Source organism: Ambystoma mexicanum, chromosome 7p (genome assembly GCF_040938575.1).
Source record: "Ambystoma mexicanum isolate Mex_15411 chromosome 7p, UKY_AmexF1_1, whole genome shotgun sequence".
Lineage (NCBI taxonomy): Eukaryota > Metazoa > Chordata > Amphibia > Caudata > Ambystomatidae > Ambystoma > Ambystoma mexicanum.
The window spans coordinates 928,615,761-928,635,883 of record NC_090939.1 but is presented as its reverse complement, the minus strand read 5'-3'; the positions used below and the strand labels follow the sequence as shown (position 1 = coordinate 928,635,883).

The following is a 20,123-nucleotide window of genomic DNA, read 5'->3' as shown; positions in this document are numbered from 1 at the left end:
TTTAAGGAGAGACACATGGAACACAGGATGAATCTGCATGTTTGACGGCAAAGCTAGTCTGACCGCCACAGGATTTATCACAGAGGTGACGGTGAATGGACACAGGTATCTTGGACGGAAAGTTCGGTTCCTTTAATGGACACGTGTTTAGACGCCAGCCAGACTTTGTCTCCCACTTGGTAGTTGGGGGCCTTTGCTCGGTGTTGATTAGCAAACTTCTTTTGGTGATTCTTAGCTTGAAGTAGGTGTTCAGCTGCCCTTTTAAAGGTTTGAGAAATGGTTGTGTGCAAGGTTTTGACTGCTGGCATTTCCAGGGTTGTAGGAACGTCCAACTCAGAAGTACGTGGGTGCCTGCCATACATGGTATAAAAGGGTGTCTGCCCAGTGCTGGTGTGTAGGGAATTATTATAAGCATATTCAGCTATTCATAATAGGTCGAACCAGCTTCCTTCAGCTTGGTGTAATACGCAACGCAAATACTGCTCGAGCGTCTGATTTGTCCTCTCAGTTTGACCATCCATTTGGGGATGGTGACTCGTGGATAGCCGGATGTCGATCTGGGCCATAGAGCAGCATTTTCTCCAGAAGTTAGATACTAAATGAGTACCTCGGTCTGAGACTAAAACTGAAGGAAACCCATGGAGCCGTACGATGCCTTCAAGAAATACCTTTGTCAGAATGGAAGCATTTCGGAGCCCCTTAAGAGGAATGAAATGTGCCATTTTTGAAAATAGGTCCACGACCACAAGAATAGTTTTAAACCCTTGACTGGGTGGTAAGTCAGTAATAAAATCGAGGGACAACGTGTGCCAGGGTGCTGGTGGGATTTCCAATGGTTGGAATAGGCCAGCCGGTTTCTGATTGGATTACTTGTTTTGAGCACACACTCCACAAGATAGGATGAATTGGATAATGTCTTTACGCCACGTGGGCCACCAATAATTTTCTTTTACCTTGGCTAGGGTTTTAGCGATTCCGGGGTGGCCCTCGATCAAGGAATAAACGATTCCTGAAATAGGGCAACTGATCTTTTATCATGTAATGTTCTCCTTCTGCACTCCACGCTTGTAATTGCTCCGGACTCATCAGGTTTTGGATTTCTTCATGTAATTCCTTCTGAGTTATGGTTGCTGTGATTCCTAGGAGCTTGTCATCGGGATGATTGCTATTGGGTGAGGGGTCTGATACCCTTGCTCTTCCACCCCCAAACGGGAAAGGGCATCGGCCTTCCCGTTTTTCACCCCTGGTCGAAATGTAATCACGTAGTCATATTCAGCAAAAAAAAGAGCCCAACGTAGTTGTCGTGAGGATTGGGCCTTTGCCGTTTTTAGGTACTGGAGGTTCCGGTGGTCAGTTATTACGGTGATTGTGTGTCTGGTGCCCAAGAGGTAGTGCCGCCATGCCTTAAAGGCTGACTTAATGGCCAGGAGTTCTTTGTCTGTGATAGCGTAATTGAGTTCAGGGGGTGTGAATTTACGTGACCAGAAGGCAACAGGGTGTAACTGGCCCGTTTTGGGGTCCTTTTGTGAGAGGACGGCTCCCATAGCCATGCTTGAGGCGTTCGTTTCCACCAGGTATGGGAGATCAGGGCGAGGGTGGCGTAAGATTGGGGCAGATGTGATTCTTGCTTTGAGTTCCTGGAAAGCTTCCTTGGCTTCTGTTGTCCACTGGAACTTTTGTTGCTTTTCCTTAGCAATGATGTGATGGGATGCACGATTTGCGAAAGTCCTGGGATGAACCGGCGGTAGAAGTATGCAAAACCCACCATACTTTAAACCCCCTTGAATAAATTTGGGGATGGCCAGTTCAGGATAGCATCTACCTTGTGTGCATCCATTCGGATTCCATTCGGGCTGAGAATAAAGCCCAGGAATTCCACCTCGGAGACGTGGAATGAGCACTTTTCGAGCTTGGCGTAGAGCTTGTGTTGACTGAGTTTCTCCAATACGGATCAGATGTGTTTAACATGGTCCTGCTTTGATGCGGAATATACTAGAATATCGTTGATGTACACTAGAGCACAGACATCAATCAATTCCCGTAGGACATCGTTCATGAAGTATTGAAATGCTGCAGGCGCGCTGCAAAGGCCAAAGGGCATTACTTGATATTCCTACAAGCCATATTTGGTGCGAAAAGCGGTTTTCCATTCGTCCCCTTGTTTTACGCAAACAAGGTGATATGCCCCCCTCAGGTCTAGTTTTGTGTAGATTTGGGCATCTTTGACTTGATCAAGCAATTCAGGGATCAGTGGCAGGGGGTAGCGGTTTTTTTACGGTAATCTGGTTCAGTGCGCGATAGTCGATGCACGTTCTGAAGTCTCCCTCCATTTTCGGTACGAAGAATAGAGGACTGGCTGCTGGAGACTTCGAGGGACGGATGAACCCGTTGGCCAGGTATTGGTCAAGATAGGCCTTCAGGTGCTGGTTTTCTGGTTCTGTGAGTGCGTAAATTCGCCCACAAGGGATTTGTGTGCCGGGTATCAGGTCGATTTGGCAATCGTATGGTCTATGCGGTGGCAGAGTATTAGCCTGTTCTTTCTGAAAGACATCTTGAAAGTCCTGCTATTCACTTGGTAAGGTGGCGATTGCCACAGTCGCAAGCGTGGAGGTTCTGGCGACTATTGGTTGTTTCTCTTGGCGGTAACATGTGTGGGCGCAAGTCTCGGGAAAGGCCAATTCTTTTGCTCGCCAATCGATTCGAGGATTGTGAGCTACCAACCATGGCATTCCCAAAATCAACCGGAACTGTGGTGCCTTAATGAGGTCGAAGACGATAGATTCTTGGTGTCCATCCTGGCACAGAAGGGTTAAAGCTGCAGTGCATTGGGATACTGGACCAGAAGCTATTTCCGTGCCGTTGACAGTGGTAACAGTGTCTGTGGTTGATTTAGGGCGTAACGGAAGCCCCATCTTTGCCGCAAGATCCTGGTCGATGTAATTCCCAACGGCTCCATTGTAATTGTACGCTCTTACTGCGTGCATCCGAGATGGTTGTTGGTGATTGATCAAGACCACAGATAGTGCAAAATGGGAGGTCTGTAGTTCACTTTCTTCGCTCGACAAGTGGACCCCTACACTTGCCGGGCTGGGGGGGTTTCCGATTCCTTGATGGTATCTTCCTTGTCCGTGGCCCCTACCATCCTCCTCGGTGGCTTCACAGGGCACTCTTTAAGGAAATGACCTGACCTTCCACAGTACAGACATAACTGCTGCTGTCTCCTTTTATCCCTTTCCGCTTTAATCAAGGGGGATCTGACCGCCCCGATTTGCATTGCTTCTCCTGAACCTTCCGTTGTGCGGGCAATATTGTCCTTTGAACGCACATACATAGGGCGAGGGTCCGGTCTGGTTCGATCTGCTCTTCGGTCCTGCAACCTATGATCCAGTTGAACAACAAGGTCAATGAATTCTGAGCAGTCTTTCAGGGGGTTCACTACTTGTGCAAGAACATCCTTGAGCTCCCCCGCAATCCCTGATGAAATAGCATGGTTCTCTTCTCCACTGGCCATTCTGCTTCAACTACGAGTCTATTGAATGTGGCTATGTATGTTAATGGGTCTTGATTCCCTTGGCGTAGGGACAGAAGTTCGTTGTCTAATGCCTGCCCATGAGTACGACGGGCGAACAGGTTTTCCATCTCCTGCTGAAAGCCTGTGAAATCATGCAGCAAAGGATCGTCTTGGGCCACAAAGGGTACAGACCAGTCCGCGGTGCTACCACTCAGGTAGGATAGCAGAAAAGTGACCCGTGATTGGTCAATCGGAAAGGCCCCTGGTCTACAAAGGAAGAGCAGGCAGCACTGGTTCATGAACGTTGCAAACCTCTTGGGATCCCCCGTAAATCGTCCGGGCGGGGCCAAGGGAACTGCCCCAGGAAGGGTTATCTGAACGGGATTGGCTGATGGTGCTGGCATCGAGGGCACGCTTCCCGGCAATGGTGCATGCCCTGCTTGTGACTGGAGAAGTTGCCGGTTTAAATCATCAGTGCGTTCTTTGGCTACTATCAGCTCTCTCCTCAGGGTGTTGGTCTCCTGCGTGGCTGCATGTACTTCGAAACGTAGCTGCCCCAACATGTGGGCTAACTGGTCGGTTTCTGATGTTTCCATGACGCCCAGGTGGATTTTGATGTGAGGCTTTGTGTTCTGTAACGCTCATCTGGTATCCACGGGGACGTCACTCAGTCTGTAATGACCTCTTACGACCTCGAACCCTTCCCTGGAGTCTACTCGACTGGAGACTGGGCCTAAAACACAGGATTGGTAGAGTTTAACTCCCTATTGTCTCTGTGTGCTTGGACCCCTTCTTCCCCAGGGTCCAACCTTTCCCTTTGATCCACAGCTCAGCTTGTTTTCTTGGAAAGTGTGCTCTCCGTCCTGCTTTCAGCGCAGGGGTGCGTTGATTGATGCGGGCTTGTTGCTGCCTAGTTACTTCACTGGCAAGAGTCCGACAGGTAAGTATAATGAGTCTTTTGAACAGTTCTCTAACTTCGTTCCTTTCCTTCCTTAGATGCTGGTGCCGTCCGGGGATGGCGACGTGCTGCTGAGATGAGTAGCGCTGAAGGTGAGTGAGAGTGCGATGCGCGATGCGACCCTTTTGTATTTGTATTGAACTGAGTTATTTTTCTGTGTCTTTTAGGTGCTGCGATGTTTTCAGCGTGGATGCCGGTTATGAAGAAGAAATGTGGTGAGTAAGCGCGGTATGCGGCGCCTCTAGATGTTTCCATGCTAACCTGGAGTGTCTTTTCCCTCTTGCAGATGGGTGAGAAGTTCCAGAGACAGAGTTCCCCCAGAGCGGCTGGGATTCAGGTAAGTGTTTGAAGCTCGTACAGTCTTTAAAAAATAAGCAAAGATTTGCTGAATGCTTACTAATGCCTTTTTTCTGTTCTTTTCTCTTTTCCTTAGGAAGCGGCATGCCGAGATGGGAATGACACCGCCGAAGATGCCCGTAGAACAGAAGAAGCGATGAATGATGGGCAGAAGCACCGCAAGGTAAGACTGTTCCTAACTGTGTTCCTGTTCTTGCAGGATCTGAGCGCAGAAGAAAGATGCAGACCTACTGGAGACCGATCCGAACACGGTGAGTGTCACGCTGCAGGTGCAGAAAACACAAAGCATGTTTCTCAGCCTGGGCGTGGCTTAAATAGTCTCTGGGTATCCCAGGTGTCTCTGGGCTGAACCACACCCAAAAGACTAGACTGCACATGCAGTTCTGGGAACCGAAATATGTGGGGGGCATCCATCTTGTCCCCATCAATGCACTACAAGTCCAATCCCCAATGTTATCCTATGGGAGCGAGTGAGTCTGGTGCTACAAGCGCCAAGTCTGACTCCAAGTGGGTCTTTGGAGGGATGGAGAGGCCCTTGAGGGTCATGTAGGTGATCGTGGCCTGGCTCCAGCCTGACATCTTGGAGGTCTGGGGACATGAGGGGCAGGAATCATGACAATTGGGAAGAGGTTGGGGAATCTATGGAAGATGGACTGTGGGTCAAGGTACAGGGATACCATAAGAAAGTATCACGGAACGTGAGGTTGCAACAGATTCAGTTATATGTCACCCACAGAGCGTACATGACTCCGAGGAAGATAGCCAAATTTAATAATGCCAGAACCCAGGTGTGTCCGAAATGTGGGGAGGTGAACGTAGGTTTGGTACATATGTTCTGGGCATGCCATGAAATAGAAAGACTTTGGAGGGAGGTGGCCCACCTCTTGGAAGGGAAGGGGATGAATCTGGATGTGAACTCCCTGTGGGCGTGTATGGTGGGAGGGTTCCCTAGGCCACGCAAAGTAAAACACGTGAGTAAGCTTAAAGACTTGGCATATATACTAGCTAAATGTAGGATAGCGATGAGCTAGAAAGCAAGCAATAGACCGAGAGTAGAAGCATGGTGGCGAGATCTCCTGAAGTGGTCGGATGCCGAGACAGTGGTATGGAACGAAGCAGCCAACAGGGGTGGAGAAGAAGAAACAGACACGTTGATGGCCTGGAAGCATTTAGCAGCTACATTGTCTGGTTCTGACCAGGCTGGCCCTGAGGAAGATAACTCTTCAGTGGGTGATGTGGAAAGGATATCCATAGTATGTGTGGAGGAAGGCTGCAGATGATGTTAGGCTCGGGTAGGAGGTGGGGGGGTTGTAGGGAGGCAGTTATAACAAGAAAATGTATATGTGAACTGAAACGCAGCCCTGTCCGTGCACTGTATGGCGATCATGTTAAATTCAATAAAAATTGTTTAAAAAAATTAAATAAATAAAAGTAGTGAGCCAGCGTATGATAACGTAGAAAATTAGGACATATACCAGGGACAACACAAAACAAACAAAATGCATATAAGAAACCATGTGATTTACAAAGGTAACATTAACCTAAAAGGGGCAAGTGCTTCTAACTAAAGAGGAGCACTCAGTAAATATACAATATTACAATATTAAGCATCACTGGAGGCAGTGGCGGGTCAGGTAAGGAGAATGGGGGAAGATGGTAGGCGGGGCGCCCTCTTTAGCAATTAAGTTAATTTTAAGTCGAGCTTTGACGAGATCCACAGTTGGGCTGACTTTGATAGTTATGGCAGTGCCCACATAGCCACCTTCTTATACTTTTCAGTAGTTACTTATCAACGGATCAGATTGAACCAGGAAGGGTCCCTAAGTGATCTGATAGAAACCAACTTTGATCTAAAACAGGGTTGTTCCCTGGCTCCAACACTATACAATCTGTACGTTTCTGATATGGGTCCCTTTATTGATAACTGAAAGCATTCTGCCTGAACGCCCCCGCCCAAGATAAATAAACAAAAATCGGTTGGCTGGGATATGCTGATGATACCCTATTGTTGGACAAGACTCCCATAGGGTTGCAAAGATGTATGGACACCTTATGTGATTATGCCATGAGGAATAGCTTGGTCATCAATTACCAGAAAACAAAAAGGATGTGAATTCAACCGTGTGCGATAAAGAGCGCCAAATGGACATGGAGAATGGGGATGGAAAAAAAAGAGGTGGTTCAATCATATGTATATTTAGGTTCATACTTCTCCAAATCCAAAAGTGTATCACAAATTGAAGAGTTTGTTGCAAAAAAACTTGAAAGACAGTCCGAAGCCATAATGAGATTCATTACATATAAAAGGTGGGTTCTCAATAGAGGGCTTTTTGAAGCTATATAAAACCTGTTTAATTCTGAGTCTACACTATGGCTTAGACATATTGGAAACACTCTGGATTAAAAAATGGGAGGGGGGATTTTGGAGAAAAACATTGGGTCTCCCAAAGATGCTCCGCATCGAGGGAATCAATAGGGAAGTAGGCCTTATACAATTGGGAATGCAGAGAAAGATTGCCATGGGCACTCTATATAGACACAGACGCTGTACACTGGTCTGTCGAAGGAATCTGTGTCTTACAACTTTAAAGATATGTTGGAAGATTGCCACGAGAGATCAGCCACGAGAGATCTGCCTTGAATGAGTGGTGCAGTGATGTAAGAACCTTCTTTCTAGAAATAGATTTTAATCTGGGGGATAACAGATCTTTCACGGAAAATGAAATAAGATTGAAAAACTGTGCAAGAACATGGGATAAAGATGCATGCACTAATATACTGGGGAAATCAAGTAGATACCAGTTGTATGATGAGGTTTTGGGGTGGATATCCCATGCCAATATCTCATAAACCACTATAGCCCTATACAGTCAGACGATTTGTAATGCAACTTATATTGGGTTTGTTGCCCAAGTTTTCTACAATTGGCTGCCTGGAATGGTAATGGTATGATATGGTAATGTTTATTTATATAGCGCCTATACACAGGCAAGTGTTTCAAAGAGCTCAAGGAGGGAAGGAACATGGGGAAAAACAACAGTCACTCAGATCCCTTGAATTTCTGAGACGATAACCGTCTGCACAGGCAGATTAAGTGCAATATTATACATTTAACAGTTTAGATACAGCAAATAGGCCTGCCAGCAATTCTGCAGTTTTTTGAAGTGCACATTAAGGGGGGGGGGAGACAAGGGAGAACAGACAGAACGATCTTCAGGCAGGGCTGTATGTAGATCGTGCAAGTGCAGGATAAGGGAGGGGCTGGGGACCAAGTGTGCCTAGTCAGTAGAGACTGGTGAAGTGCAGAGAGAGAAGTTCTCAAGGTTTTATTACAAGTGCAGTGGGGTGTAGGGCCTTGCGGCAAGTGCAGAAGGACTGGCAGGGGGTGCCTGGGACCTGTGAGACTCTGAGGTACACCAGGCGGCAGTCAACAAGCTATGTGGAAGAGGGAGAGAAGGAAGAGCAGAGAGCTAGGTTAGCAGGGTAGGGTGAGAGAGAAGGAAAAGGAGAAAAAGAAGGTCTTGAGGAGTTTCTGGAACTTGAAAATTTCAGGCTCAAGATGGAGGGTGGCAGGGAGGCTGTTCCAGAAGGAAAACCGGCTCACCCGCACAAGGTTTGAGGAAGATGAGCAGAGGGCTCAGGAGGGACAGTATTTAGGAAGGCAACGTTGAAGGTAAGTCAGTCACAGACCCCAGAAAGCCTTGTGGACAATGCAGAGGGTCTTTAATTTGATCCTTGCAGCCACAGGGAGCCAGTGGAGTGATTTTGGCACCCGGAGAGATGCAGTCCCTGGGCTTGAGGTCAAGGATAAGTCTCGCAGTTCAGTTTTGGATGAGTTGCAGGGGTCGCAGGGTGGAAGCAGGGAGGTTGATGAAGAGGTTGTTGCAGTAGTCCAGCCTGGACAGCACCAGGGCTCTGGAGACAGTGAGCTGCTGAGGGAAAGTGAGAAAAGGTAGCGTGCCTCTAAAGAGGTGTAGTTGATAGTTAGACTTTTTTGAAATGTCAGAAATGTGAGAGGAGAAAAAGAGAGTGGAGTCAAAAATGACGCCAAGGTTTTTGGCCTCACAGGTGGGGTTAGGCGCAGGGCCAAAGGAAGCCGGCCAGAGTGAGAGGGGGAAGGAGGGAGCAGGTGTCCCAATGCAGACAATCTCTGTTTTACCGGCATTGAGACAAAGGTTGTTTGTAGCACACCATGACTGAATAGCACACAGGCAGTCAGGTATGAGTGAGGAGGAAGAGGCGGCTGAGGTTAGCCTGAAGGATAGCTGTGTGTCATCCGCATAACATTGGAATTTAGAGGTGAGAGTGGTAATCACACTTTCCAAGGCAGCCATGTAGACGTTGAAGAACCAGGGGGATAGGTTAGAACCCTGGGGAACGCCGCAGGTTGAGAGGGTGATAGTTGAAAGGCACTGAGTTCGACCTGGGATGGGCGGTTGGAGAGAAAAGAGGTTAACCAAGCCAAAGCCTGACCTGTAATTCCCAAGCTGTCACAAAACCGTGAGATCAACGTGTTGTGGTTAACCGTGTCAAAGGCAGAGGAGAGATGAAGGAGAATGAGGACAGAGGGAGTGTTAGTGTCAATATTTGAGAGCAGGTCTTCACAGGTGTTCATAAGAGCAGTTTGCGTGCCTCTGGATGCTCTAAAGCCAGACTTGTGGTCGTGGAAACAACTGATTGATTCCGTGTGGAGGTTTAGCTGAGAGATAGACAGCTTCGCCAGGAGTTTGCCCAGGAAAGAAGTGATCGAGATTGGGCGGTAGTTTGATAGAATGGAAGGGTCAGTAGAGGGTTTCTTACGAAGAGGGTGCACAAGGGGGTGCTTGAGAGCAGTTGGGAAAACTCCAGTGGAAAGGGAGAGGTAGCAAAGGTCAGCCAAGACTGGTGTGAGGAAGTCAATGTTGTCCTTGATGGTTTTGGAGGGGCAGGGGTCAACTTGCTCGGATGAGGCCTTCATAGACCGGACTTGTCTGGTGACCTCATCAGGTGTGACAGGAGAGAGAGAGAGAGAGAGAGAGGAGAGTGGAAGTGGAGGTGGGGCCAAGGGAGGCACAGGTGGTGGTGTGCGCTGTGGTGTGGGGGACAGGGAGGAGAGGATGTCTTGGAATTTTGTCGTGAAGTGTACTGCCAGGGCCGAGCAGAGGTCCTGGGTGGGAGTGACAGAGGTGGAGGCTGCTGCAGGATTGGCCAGTTCCTTGCAGACTTTGAAAAGTTTGGCTGTGCTGTTTGATGCCGCGGAGATGCAGGCTTGAATAAAGACTCTTTTCTTGGAGCGGATGCAGAGTCGATATTGTATTTGAAGGAGGCTGCAGGTCAGTTTGTCAGATGGTCTACCAGACGAATTCCATTTCCACTCAGCTGCCCTGCAGTTGCGTTTAAGGTCAACCAGATCGGAGTCGTACCAAGAGTTGCACTTTTTGGAAGGCTTCAGTCGGACCCTCATGACAGGGGCAAGAATATCAAGAGTTTTGGAGATAGAGAGATTAAGGGCAGTGAGGGCTGTGTCAGGGTGGGAGTTGCAGGAAAGGCAGGAGGAGAGTAGGTGGAGTCAAAGGCAGCCACTGTAACTTTTTTCATGGGTCTGGTGATCTGAAGCCCAGTGGCTGTGCCAGGTGAGTTGCTGTCAGAGGAGAGGATAGCTTCAGGTGAGTTGATAGAAGAGACTGGTCAGTCCAAGAGAGAGAGGTAGTGAGAGGGATAGAGTGTGGGATGTCAGTGGAAAGGAGAGCATCCAGCGTGTGGCCCGCGGTATGAGTAGAGACAGAGGGTAGAATAGAGAGGGAGAGAGAGTCACATAGGATGCAGAAAGGTCCAGACAAGTCAGGAGAGTCAAGGTGGATGGTGAGGTCACCCAACAGGAGGAGTTGAGAGGAGGAGGAGGAGAGTAGAGAAGAGGCTAGGTCGCCCCATTCTGAGAGGAAGCGAGTGAGCTGTCCAGCAGGCCTATAGAAGGTGGCCATGAGGAGAGAAATTTTAGAAGAGAGTGAGAGCCTGCAGACTAGGCACTCGAGAGAGGAGAAGGTCGGAATAGGGATGATAGACACAGGTATCCATTCCAGGAAGATCAGTGCTACTCCACCCCCAGTCTTCTTCAGCCTAGACGCAGAAAGGATTGTGTAGCCTTCAGGGAGGAGAGTGTCAAAGCTTGTGTGGCGAGCACATCAAGATCCATGAGTTCGAGGAAGTTGCAGATATCAGTTGAGTGTTTAACAGCTGTGATGGAATCCCCCGCTTTGAGTCGAATGGCAGTCGATTCACAGGAGTTCTCTCCTTCCAACATGGCGTCCCAGCCTGCACAGAGAGACAGTATAGTCCCTGAAGCCTTAGGGACTGAACGGCTTCCAGATGAGTACACGCCTTCTATTGTTGCTTCGACCTGTAGTTACATCCAGAGGACGAGAGACTTGTCGCGTAGCTCCTCTCACAGGAGTTACCACACTCTCTGTAAGTTTGCATTAGGTTTAGTCTGTTCCATTCCTAAAGCTTAAACCTTTGTCTATTCTTCAATCCCATTAACGCGGTTTCTCTCCCAAAGACTCCGGGACTGACGCGCATTGTCAGGACTACATCACCCAAGATGCTTCACTTCGGTTAGGGCTGCTAAGTCCCATCTGTTCGGGTTAGCTGACAACCATCTTTGAGAACTGCCGTGCTGCTCACTCTATCCTTTATTTCTCATCCTGTTATTATTGTCTTCTTTACCTCAGTAATCCTGATGGGTGTTATCTGCAGATCTACAATCTGCAACAATATCTTGGGAAAAGTCACGCCCTCCTCCACCTTATGGTAAGACATTCTGGGATCGGCAGGTTGCATTCTATTGACTCTGCTAAATCTACTCTATACTTAATTAACTCTACTCCTCCGGTTTAGTCTTGCCTAGAAGTAGAATCAGTTCCCAGTTCCTATCCTTCTCCGACGAGACGGCGCCAGGATTACATCAGCGCTTCTCCTCACCTGCACTGAGTGACAGTCAAACAACACTATCCAGCAGCTCACCCCAGGGTTTTTCCCTCCATGAGGGTTTCCCTGAGATTCTCTTTGTGATCAAGCCTTTTAGCGCAGGATCACCTAGGGAGTCGCAGGGAGATTCTTATTAGCAGCAGTAGAAGACCCACCATCAAGGTTCAAGGTAGGAGATCTTCTGGGCTCTATCTGTTATTCTGAGTATCACATGCAATCCTAGCATAACAACAGCAGAGCGAGTGTTATGGGTGGCAATATGGAGTGGCTTGCCATCCTTAAAGGTCTTCTGCGGGGGGTGCATGGGACACTGCCCCTTGGCCCCCGAGGGTGGCAAGAGGGCCAGAGAGATAGTGGATGAAGGAGGATTCAAGGCAGACAGGGGTGCCGGTACAGAAGGGCAAGAGCCAGGTATCTGAACATAGGAGGCGGAAGGTGTAGTGGGCAAGGGGGCCTGCGTAGAGGAGCGGGAAGGCATAGTGGGCAAGTGAGCCTGGCCGGAGGGGGAGGTAAAATTAGAGAGGCGAGGGAGGAGCCTATCAAAGCAGAGAAGGTTGGGTCGGGGGCCCTGAACCATGATGGTCCTGTTGAAGTAGACATTAACGAGGACTCTGGAAGTGGTGAAGAGGTCAAGGAGGACCTCCCAGCGAGTGCCACCATTAAAGGGAGAAGAGGGTATAGGAGAGACAAGACGACCAGGTAGTGAGTCCATAAGTCAGGGGAGTTTACGAAGAAGAGGAGGAGGTCAGTGACAGTCTCTATGGCGGAAGCATTGAGATAGGTGTCTGCAATAGGAAGGCCTGGGTTAGAGCTCAGGGTGTCCTTCTTAAGTTTCTTCCGGCCAGATTTAGTGATAGGAGAAGGATAGATGATCGTGAAACTGTTGGAGAGCATAGGAGAGATAGATAGCGACATGGTTACTAGAAGAGAGGGGACGGGGGAGACACTTGCCAGGCTGAGCCCTAATGCACTTGAAGGGGGGGCAGAGGGAGGTGCGCCTTGTGGGAGCACAGACAGTCGCAAGCAGGGTCGGACTGGGACAAGAGATGGTCCCAGACACCCAAGAAAAAGTGGCCCACCCCTCACCTCAAAAAAGTGGCCCACCCCTCGCCTCACGACACTTGACCTCTGATGACATCACCGGAAGTGATGTCATTTGACCCCACCCGAAAGTGACATCCCGGGAAGCGATGAAAAACAACTTTTCACCCCTTGACAAAACCATAAGTGGCATCAACTAGCATTGTTCCAAGTTTACTACGAAAAATATGGTATGATTTCACTAAAGTGATATACATTTCATACAAGAATGGATCACCATATGTATCATTAATATCTGTGTGTATAGATCCATATTGTCAAATTACTGTGAATGCAAGCAGATGTCCAAGGCAAAATGATATGCTATTGTATAGCACTTATGCTTAAGCTCTTTTTTATAGAACAAATATGGATACAATATCACCCAACCTGTGTTGGTACTCATTTATCGACCTCAGAAGGATGAAAGGCTTTTTGAAAAAACAATGCAAAAAAAGTGGGAATATATTTTCTTTTCAATTTTCTTTTTCAAACTGGACCAGGCATGGCCTGAAATCGGCCCCCACTCACCAAGGACGATTTCGGCCTGGCCACGGGCCGGAAGGCCGAGGGGCCATTCCGACACTGGTCGCAAGCACAAACAAAATCTGTTATCCAACAGGGCAGGTGAAATGCAGCACACAAGACAGGCTAAAATTGACTTTAAGACAGGACAGGCTAAATTTGACTTTAAGACAGGGCAGGTGAAATGCAGCACACTAGACAGGCTTAATTTGGCTTTCAGGCACGGCAGGTGATATGCAGCACACTAGAAGCTAAATTTGACTTTAAGAACGGACAGGCTAAATTTGACTTTAAGACAGGGCATGTGACACAATCTGTTACTGACAGGGCTAGATAAGATGAAGAACAGATCCAGTAAAAAGAAAGGTAGCCAGACCCGATGCAGAGGGAAGGATTTGAGAGCTAGTAAAAAGGAGCTGACCTTCAGAAGAGTGTTCGGGAGTCAATTTGTCATTGTGTGTCCAGAGAACATGGTGGTTTCCTCGGCCTCCATGTGTATGTGGGGGGGCATAGGAGAGGACCCCAGAGACCCAGCCAGACAGCGGACAGGAAGCAGACAGGGGCCTTAGGAGTGGGCCTTTGGGTAAGAGAGTGCTTTATGAAATGCGAGTATGTTGTTTGTGTGGTCACGGAATAGAGACGTCTAGACATCTATTAACGACTTGTACTCAATTACAGGAGGTTTATGCCAAAGGATATGAGAATTTAAAATATCCAATCTACAATGTTCAATCTGACCAAACTTGGAGCTTTTTGTTTTTGGGTGATTGTACAATAGTGAATTTTTACACTAGATCATACGTAGGAAGAAATCGAAAAGAGATTAGTGGACAAGTGATTTTGACATCGTAAGAGCAGCATAAGCCTGGAATATCATAAACTGTGAGGATTAATTTGGAATTAATTATAGTTATTTTATTGTATGGTTAAGGTTTTAATTGAAGTTCGTATATGTTAGTGTTGTAATGAGGAAAAGGAAAATGAGCTTATTGATTATAGGATTGATCAATATTTTAAATAAATATTCTTTTTAAAGAAAACATTTGTTCCTTTTCCTATTTAACAATGTATTTGTGATAACTGTTTGAAGTATTGTTATTGAGATGATGTGTATCTAGAATAGTTTTGTAAATGTGTTATAAGTGTCATGACCTACAGAACGCGCCCCTTTTGGACTTCCTGGTCCTTATCTCAACGGGGCTTGCACTGCCTGGTACTCCCAACATGGCCGTCCAGCGTGAAACACCTCCCTCGCTCTACACGTTGGACATAGCGTGTTCTATTAATAGACCACGCCCCCCGCGGCTCTGCGCGTCTCAATGCTATTGCGAAGTAGCGACCAGACGTGTGCTGCGTAGCTCGCGGTATTGTTCCCTGATTCTGTTCCTACTAACTCCATTCCTAGTCCCTCTCCTTTCTTTCTTACTTCCTGGACTCATGTGCTGAGTAGTGCACTTTCCTAATTTCCCGGATTCCTGGATCGTTGCATCCCGGAACTTTGAACGCCTGGAGTCGGAAGAGACTTGTGCAGCCTTATTCAAGAACTGATCCGTCCGCAAGAAGGCATCGACCAAGAAATCCAGAGAAAATCGGACTCAGGTGAGAAGGGGGGAACTCCTTGACAGTTTGAGACACCACCCGACCGAACTCGATATGGACATGGAAGCGGCCGTTCAGGACATGATGCGTGGCATGCAAGAACTATCAACCGAGGTACAGAATCTAAAGGCGGAAAACGCTGCTCTCAAACAATTAGTTCTATCCTGTGATTCTGCCACAAAAGAAAGTGTGTTGCTGGGCGGCATAGTTGACAAATACGATGGGTCGGCAAAAACCCTTTGTGGATTCCTGGATTCATGTTTGGTCCACTTTACTTTTAAGCCCTACTACTTTTCGACTCCCAGGCTAAGGTGGGTTTCATAATTTCTCACATTTCAGGAAATGCTTTAACCTGGGCTACGCCCCTCGTTAATTCCGGCGATGCTCTCCTAGATGACTATGATGGGTTCATACATGCCCTTAAAACCATGTTTGACCGCCCAGAGCAGGTCTATAGTGCCCAGGAACGCCTGTTAGACTTTGAGCAGGGATCCCAGGATATGCTCACCTTTGTAACCCGATTTAAGCAATTAGCCAAGGAAGCTGATTGGTCCCCTGAGGCGAGTTTTACCCTTTTCAGGAGAGGACTGAATGAGGAGATTAAGGATGAGTTGGCCAGAGTGGCTCAGCCAAACTCATTCCATGCACTAATGGACCTTGCCATGCAAATAGACTTTTGTATCCAGGAAAGGAAGGCAGAGAAGAAGAAATCCAGAGGAAATCTTCCGAAAGTGCCCTTTGAGAGCACCACCAAGACGGACACAAACCCAGGCTCAGTCACTGAACCAGAACCCATGCAGATAGGAGCCTTCCGTGGACCTATATCCCCGCAAGAAAGGATGAGAAGGATTTATACAGGGTTGTGCATGTATTGTGCCTCAGATAAACACTTGGTTAGGGAGTGTCCTCTAGCCCCTCCTCGGCGTTCGGGAAACGCCAGCTCCCGATCTTAGATGGAGCAGAGCTTCGGGAGAGAGATATTTGCTCCACATCAATTCCATCCTTGAACTCCGCTAGACAAAACAATTTGGTGATACTGCAGGCCTTCCTATCGCCCTCCAAGAATAAGACCTATTCCATTTTGGCCTTGGTAGACTGCGGAGCTATGGGAATTTTTATTGATCAAGATTGGGTTGTTAGTCATATTCCATACGAGACACGAGGAACCATGCAGCCGGTGGAAGCAATCGACGGAAGACCCCTCACTTCAGGGCCCATAAGCCTGCAGACTAAAGAGATCAGCTTTCTATAAACCATCACCAAGAGCGGATTAGATTCAACATCATTAAGTCAGCTCATTACCCCATGGTATTGGGTATGCCATGGTTACAGAAGCACAATCCGTATATCAATTGGACAGCAGAATCACTATTCCTAGGCTCAGAGTTTTGTATGTCTCACTGTCTATTCCTGGATCCCTCCTTGACACCCCCTAAACAACCACCAAGAGACCAGCAAACACCACTCATGGTTTCCAATATCATACAAGTCCCTGAGGCCTATCAGGGATATGCTGATGTATTTTCAACTGCCATAGTTCAGGCTCTACCCCCTCACAGACCTGAAGACTGCGCCATAGATACAGATCCCTCAGCAGTGATTCCCTTCGGCAGAATGTTCATCCTTTCCGAACCTGAGAAAAAGGCCCTCCGAGAATACCTGGATACCAACCTTGAAAATGGCACCATAAGACCTTCAAAATCTCCAGCGGGTGCTTCGTTGTTCTTTGTTCCCAAGAAGGACACCAAGGGACTCAGACCTTGCCTCGACTATCGTGGCTTAAATCAATGCACCATCAAAGACCGGTACCCACTGCCCTTGATCTCGGATATCCTGGAAGCTGTGAGAGGCGCCGTAATATTAACAAAGTTGGATCTCCGGGGTACCTACCATTTGATCCGTGTTTCGGAAGGAGACGAATGGAAAACAGCCTTTAGAACACCCTTTGGTCACTATGAATATTTAGTCATGCCCTTTGGACTAGCTAATGCCCCCGCAGTTTTTCAACGTTTCATGGATAGGGTGTTCTCTGACATGTTATTCCTCTTCGTCATTGTCTATCTGGATGACATATTGATCTTTTTCAAGGACCTTCTAAAGCATGAAGAACATGTAAAGGCAGTATTACAACGACTCTGTGAACACAAACCTTTAGCCAAACCCAAAAAATGCTTGTTTCACGTTACTTCTGTTCACTACCTAGGATTCATTCTTAGCCCAGAAGGAATTGGTATGGACCCTTCAAAGGTAAAGGCCATACTGGCATGGCCCGCTCCCACGTCCGTGTAACAAGTTCAATCCTTCCTGGGGCTTGCCAACTTCTACAGGAAGTTTATATCCACCTTTTCCGAGATCGTTCAGCCGATCGTTGCTCTCTTGAAAAAAAAAAAGACACCCCCTTTATCTGGTCTACACCGCAAGATAAGGCATTCCAACGTTTAATGGCAGAGTTCACGCAAGCCCCCATCTTAGCCCAACCCGACATAAATCGACCATTCTTAATGCAAACGGATGCCTCTAACTACGCCATAGGAGCGGTGTTGAAGCAGGAATTCGAGGATAAACTGGAACACCCCACTGCTTACCTTTCACGAACCCTGACTCCCAGTGAGACACACTACTCTGTCCTGGAAAAGGAACTGGTAGCCATCCGCCAAGCGTTCACTGAATGGCGACATCTACTTCTGGGTGCTAGACATCCAGTTCAGGTCCGCAGGGACCATCGGAATCTTCAAATTCTACAGTCATTGGAATGTAGGAACAGTCGTCAGGCGCGTGGGGCCTACTTCTTTGCCCAGTACCAGTTCCACATCACTCATGTTCCCGGATCACAAAACCTGATTGCTGACGCCTTAGCTCGACGTCCTGACTATGTAACTACTGAAGATAGGGCCTATCCTAAGATGTTTCCCCACACGATCTTTGTAGCTCAAGCAGTCAATCTCCTGGAAGAAATTCGAGTGCAAACCCAATCCTCTGATCTGTGGAAGGATATTTCAAGGAAGAATAAATGGAATCTAAGAGTGAAGGAAGGATATTTATTCAGGGACAATGAACTGGTCATTCCCACACAGAAATTACAACAAAGAATAATAAACGTCTGTCATGATACCCTTCACTCCGGACATCGTGGCAGAACCAACACCCTCCGTCTCATACCGGATCAAACTACCAGACTCCTGGAAGAAGATTCATCCAGTTTTTCACACATCCTTATTAAAACCCTACATCCAATCCTCCCGGAAATCCTGCAGACCCCCTCCTCTGCTGGTCGACAACCAACTGGAATATGAAGTGTCCCGAATATGCGACTCCAGGTATAAACGGGGTCAGCTTCAATACCTTGTTGAATGGAAGGGATATCCTCCTAGTGAAAGAACATGGGAAACACTTTCTAATCTCAAGACCCCTCGACTGAATTTCACCTCATACACCCGGGCAAACCTGGAGGAACGGGTCTTTGGAGGAGGCATGCTGTCATGACCTACAGAACGCGCCCCTTTTGGACTTCCTGATCCTTGTCTCAACGGGGCTTGCACTCCCTGGTACTGCCAACATGGCCGTCCAGCGTGAAACACCTTCCTCGCTCTACACGTTGGATGTAGCGTGTTCTATTAATAGACCACGCCCCCCGCGGCTCCATGCGTCTCAATGCTATTGCGAAGTAGCGACCAGACGTGTGCTCCGTAGCTCGCGGTATTGTTCCCTGATTCTGTCCCTACTAACTCCATTCCTAGTCCCTCTCCTTTCTTTCTTACTTCCTGGACTCGTGTGCTGAGTAGTGCACTTTCCTAATTTCCCAGATTCCTGGATCGTTGCATCCCGGAATTTTGAACGCACGCTGGAGTCGGAAGAGACTTGTGCAGCGTTATTCAAGACCCAATCCGTCCGCAAGAAGGCATCGACCAAGAAATCCAGCAAAGATCGAACTCAGGTGAGGAGGGGGGGAACTCCTTGACAATAAGGTTTATGTAACCATAACGACACTTAATAATAAAAAAGATAATTTAGAAAAAACCTTACCACATAAGCATATAGCCAGCTTCTTAGAATGTCTAGTACTTACTTGTGCTTGTATCTGCAAATATGAAACTGTTCAGCACACGCATGCAGCATGATAATGATTACTCCTACTCTTTCTGTAGGTGGCTTGGTTGAGGAGCATAGTCATCAGGGAGCTGCAAAGCCCCCATTGTATGGGCTGAGACTCTGAGTGGAGTAGGGTGACAGACCCTCAATACTCTAGGAGAATTAGAGAATGCAGAGCGTTCCCGTTGTTTTGTAATGTTGTGAGGGGACCATTTAAAATGGAATGTAACTTCTTTTTGTGTTTAGAAAGTATCACCAGAAAAAAGTATTTGGTTCTCTTTACTGTTTTGTAAATTAACTGTAGTGTTCTCTGAAAAATTGCGCAAAATCCAAGGTATGTATACTAGTGGGGACTGTAATTTAAATGTACGGGTTTAAAAATGGTGTGCATTTGCAGGAGAATGTGAGCTCTGGTGCTATGAAGCTGAATGGACATCAGCACTTGACAGGAAGCAGGACTTGGATAGGGGCGGTAATAACGTGAGCAGTAGTGAACCCTGGACATATGCCTTGAGTTGTAAACTCAAATAACCAACTTCGGGTATCAATACGTCGACCACATGCAGAATTGAACTGGTGGATCCTCCTCAAGTACTTTCTTGGCGAAAAGATTTGAATCACTCACCTCATCTGAATCCTTCCAGGACATTTCTCTAAAATGTTCAATCGTTTCCTCTCCTGTCACCTCTTGTAGTAACCAAGAGGATATAGCACCTGGTAAGGAGAAGGTTACAACTGAGAAGACCCTTAAGAGTAATAGAGGTAATGCGCACTTTGTAGATGCACTTATAACCGGGATATGCGGAGAGGCGCTGCGCGCTTCTATTATACTACACCTGCCTAGAATTAGAGTCACTAATCAACGGGATGCGCTCAGAGGTGCTGCGCGCTTCTACTATACTACACCTGCCTAGAGCTAGAGTCACTAGTCACCAGGATACGCTCAGAGGTCCTGTGCGCTTCTATTATATTACGTCTGCGCAGAACTAGAGTTTTTATCACCGAGATACGCGCAGAGGTGCTGCGCGCTTCTATTATACT

General features: G+C 47.5%; 1 protein-coding gene across 1 annotated transcript in view; it reads right to left on the bottom strand.

The window, feature by feature from the left end:
• Positions 1–19,907, bottom strand: part of LOC138526456 (zinc finger protein 684-like) — a 235,324-nt gene extending 215,417 nt beyond the window's left edge. The window contains exon 1 of the mRNA XM_069637228.1: positions 19,708–19,907. Coding sequence (XP_069493329.1) covers positions 19,708–19,731 — 24 coding nt within the window. The 5' untranslated portion in view covers positions 19,732–19,907. The remainder of the gene's footprint in view (positions 1–19,707) is intronic.
• Between the last annotated feature and the right edge of the window lie 216 nt (positions 19,908–20,123).